General features: G+C 38.1%; 1 protein-coding gene across 1 annotated transcript; it reads left to right on the forward strand.

Annotated features, from left to right (window-relative positions):
- The first annotated feature begins 1,633 nt into the window (after positions 1-1,633).
- Positions 1,634-2,134, forward strand: LOC127328327 (two-component response regulator ORR42-like). Its single transcript, XM_051354933.1, has 2 exons — positions 1,634-1,846; positions 1,940-2,134. Exons 1-2 carry the CDS (start codon positions 1,634-1,636, stop codon positions 2,132-2,134), a joined length of 408 nt encoding a protein of 135 aa, XP_051210893.1.
- Positions 2,135-3,813: the final 1,679 nt, after the last annotated feature.

Below are 3,813 nucleotides of genomic sequence, written 5' to 3' on the forward strand. Positions count from 1 at the left end.
ATCATAAATGGACCAGGTTGTTGGGCTAGGCCCATGTAGAGCAACTTACTGGATTGAGCTGAATTCGATCTACGACCAATTGTTTTGGTCATGGAATTCTGCCATGTAGGATTGGCTTACGTGGAAAGACCAGATTGCCCATGACTAAATTTTTGGTCGTAAAATCTACGACCATATCTATTGGTCATAACAACCATGACCAATTTAGAAAAAAGGTCTCCGTAGTCTGTCAGTGACGCTCAGCTGTCGACCAATTGTTTTTGGTCATAGAAAGGTCACGGATGAAAACCCATGACCATTCGGTGACCAATATAGGTGGTCATAGGGTAGAAAATTTCTTGTAGTGGTATATTTCGGTGAAATTATAGATGTGAGATTAAGATAATCCGACGATGGAGCAAACTAATATGCGATCGATCTAGAATACACCAGATGTAATACATTCTTAATTATCGTTTGATATCTATCATGGGCACATTCGTAGTAAGGTTTTATTGCCATACTTGAACTAATCACCACAATAATAAGTGAACAACAATCTATGTTATTGATGGCAAAACAATAAATGATTTATAATTCCATTTTCATATCTAGCAACGATGGCATGTGAAGCCTACATATTTATACACACTGTGATCTTCTGCGGTGCAATAATCAGCGATTTAATAAGATATACATCTGTGAGCAGTATTGGGAAATACGAAAAATATATGTATCATTTATAACAAAAGATATTGGCAATATCAACATTAGTTTTCCATTTTGTATTTTCATGTGAAACGGTGGAGATATTTGCACACGATAACAGACATAATTTTCAAATAAATGGCTGAGATCGGCCAGCCTTGGGGTGGTGCTCCTCTCGTTTCCCTCTATAAATACCTAGGCGTAGAGGCGTACACGGCACACAACACCAAAGCCTGAAGCAACAAGATAAAAAAAGAGCCAACTACATTTCCTTCGACCTCGTTTGCCAAAAGCTCTAGCAAGCTTTGAGGTCCGTATTTTTTCTCTTTGTTTTTGCCGTGCAATCATCATCATGTACTAGTTTATTTTGTTATGCTTGCATACAAGAGACTGTTAGAGGTGCAACCATGCATATGCACCCATATGTTGTATTTTCATCGTTTCTTTCCTATGATGCGGTCTTCCTTACGATGTTTTTGGTTCTACTTATTGCAGAAAAGAACATGAAAAATTATTCATGTGTAGAACCATGTTCTCTTTGTATTTTAATATTATTTTTTGATTTTTTTCTTATCCGATTATATGCAAATATAGATTTTCTGGTCTTCCCGTCCTGAGTAATAATAAATTTTGCACACGTCTTGCAATAGCAACATCTAATTATTTGAGCTTCCTGCCAGATCTAGCATATATTTCCATCAACTGATATATACTTGAAGTGCATGCTTAACTTCTAGATTAATTTTAAGAATTATTTCTTATGATTTTGTAACTAAAATTGCTCACTGGATATTCATGCACAACGTTTCGGGATACTAATTTTGATTTTAATATGACTTTTTTTGTTTATTTTTATTGAGAATACCCTATAACTATCACCTTAGATGCATTGCATGGATCGGAAATAACAAATATATGTATTATTTTGTAGTTTGTTTAGCCGATCATGACATCCTACGTCGACGGATCCCCGGTTAAGGCACTTATTGTTGAGGATTCGGCTGTTGAGACCATGATTCTCTCCGCCATGCTGCGTAAATTCCACTGCGAGATTACTACGGCTAAGAATGGGAAAGAAGCAGTGCAAATGTTCCTCGAGGGGAAGAAGTTTGACATTATTTTTTGTGACAAGGACATGCCCGTAATGTCTGGGCCTGAGGTATTAGTTTTCCATTTCTTCCATGTGGAAAAATAGCTATTTATTTTTGCTGAATAGTTTGCTTGAAAATGTACTTCTTGTGTTATTTGGTAGGCAATTGAGAAGATCCGTGCTTTGGGAGAAATTCATGTGAAGATTGTTGGAGTATCAGTTGGCGATAATGCCCAAGAGGCGTTCATGAGGGTCAGCGCTGATGAATTTCTGCCCAAACCAATGGATCTTGATGTTGTCGGGGCTATAATTCAAGAGATCATCGAGAAGAAGAAGAAGAATAACAACACTGTCTAAGCCTAGCCAAGTTTCCTACATAAATAGAGGGAATACTATGTTGAGCTCATATATGTATGAGCATGCATGTATTGTCGTATTTCTCTAGTTTTATCGTATTGTCGTCTTATTTCCAAAATAATGTTAAAGATTGTCTTTAGCAAGAAGGACAAGGGAGGCTACCAATAATTAGATTGTATCCATGTAATATGTATCTCCTTCAATTTGAATGCATTAACTTTGGATTACTTTTTATGCGTAAGGTTTCAAGAAATCTACAAAAAAAAACTCAATGGAATTGGAATTAAATTAGGTATCTAGCTCGTTGGGGTCTCCTCCCTCTTGTAGAACAAGAACTTTTGCCAATCCACCCACGCCTTCTTCAGCATATCAAAGTTGATGAATGATTTGTCGGCATTCACCTAGAAGGTAATGCGGCCGACGACGACTAGAGACCTCTTCAGCTTCTTGCGCGACAATCGCTCGTGGAAGATTGTTAGCTAGAGGGGAAGTACGGCGGGCATCCTAGATAGCACTCGTAGAGCAGTGGCGGATCTGCCATGCAACAATTGGGTTGATCTGAACCCAATAAAATCAGTCAAAACTTCATTGTATTAATATGTGATATTGCTAATTATTGGAAGATTATAGATCAACATCAAGAGCTGAACCCAATGAATTTTTCCTCTAGCTTTGCCCCTATCGCGAAGGGTCACGAAATAGGCTGATTTCTGAAGGATTTGTGTTTCCATATCCAAGATTTGGATGTTGTAGAAGGCAAGGAGGTGCTAGAGGAAATACGAGGTGTGGAAGGAAAGGTCGCGCTCGATGAAGCTTAGGAACATAATGAACTCACCCTTTTCCGGTAGGGGCACTTCCTCCTTTCCGGCATCTGCCGTCGGGTCGTTCCTTTTTGAGGGATGATCACCGAGGTGGTTGATAACCCCCAATTGCAGGGGATCACCGAAGTACAATTCGATAAGTATTTGAGTGCCGAACCCACGAGGAGCTGAAGGTAAACTAACTATTTTCTAAAGCCCTATAACCCACTTATATGGCCCTTTATGCAAAGCTAGGAACTATAAGGTGTGTGTATGAAGAGGTTTATACTAATAACTAGAAGTGTTGAAAACAAAATGCAACGAGTGAAACAAATGCAAGAAAAGTAAATTGCAATAAAGTAAAATGAGATGAAGTGGAGTAAAGTGGAGTAACACAAGGGAGTAAGTGTTCTTATTTGTGTGGAGTAACAAATGCAAGAAAAGTAAAGTACAATAAACAAAACTGCTACTTTATTTGTGTGGTTGTCATAATTAGTGAAGCATAAAGATAGTCTTTTTATTGTTTCTTCTAGAGAGGAGCCATAGATAGGTGTAGACATGGATATGAGCAAATACACCCCTAGTGATTGATCCAAGGCCAGCTAAAAGCAAACAAGGGAATTATTAAGACATAAAGTCCAACCACCGCTGTAATTTTAAAGGTCCCAATAATTATACCCCTCGTTTTATTAACCATGAATTAATACAACATGCATCTAAGAATTGGGACATGGCTTCTGTCAGGCTCCATCTGTCCATCATCGTATCAACATGCAATGGTGACAACCTTATGCATCCGCCAACATATGTGTGCACTCATATATCAGTACAAAATATCATCATAGAGGATAACAAATACTTATATCCAACCATCACAAA

This window comes from Lolium perenne, chromosome 2 (genome assembly GCF_019359855.2).
Source record: "Lolium perenne isolate Kyuss_39 chromosome 2, Kyuss_2.0, whole genome shotgun sequence".
Classification (NCBI taxonomy): domain Eukaryota; kingdom Viridiplantae; phylum Streptophyta; class Magnoliopsida; order Poales; family Poaceae; genus Lolium; species Lolium perenne.

Coding starts and splice junctions, on each gene's coding strand:
- LOC127328327 (XM_051354933.1), top strand. CDS start 1,634: ATGACATCCTACGTCGACGGATCCCCGGTTAAGGCACTTATTGTTGAG. Junction 1,847..1,939: donor CCGTAATGTCTGGGCCTGAG/GTATTAGTTTTC, acceptor GTTATTTGGTAG/GCAATTGAGAAGATCCGTGC.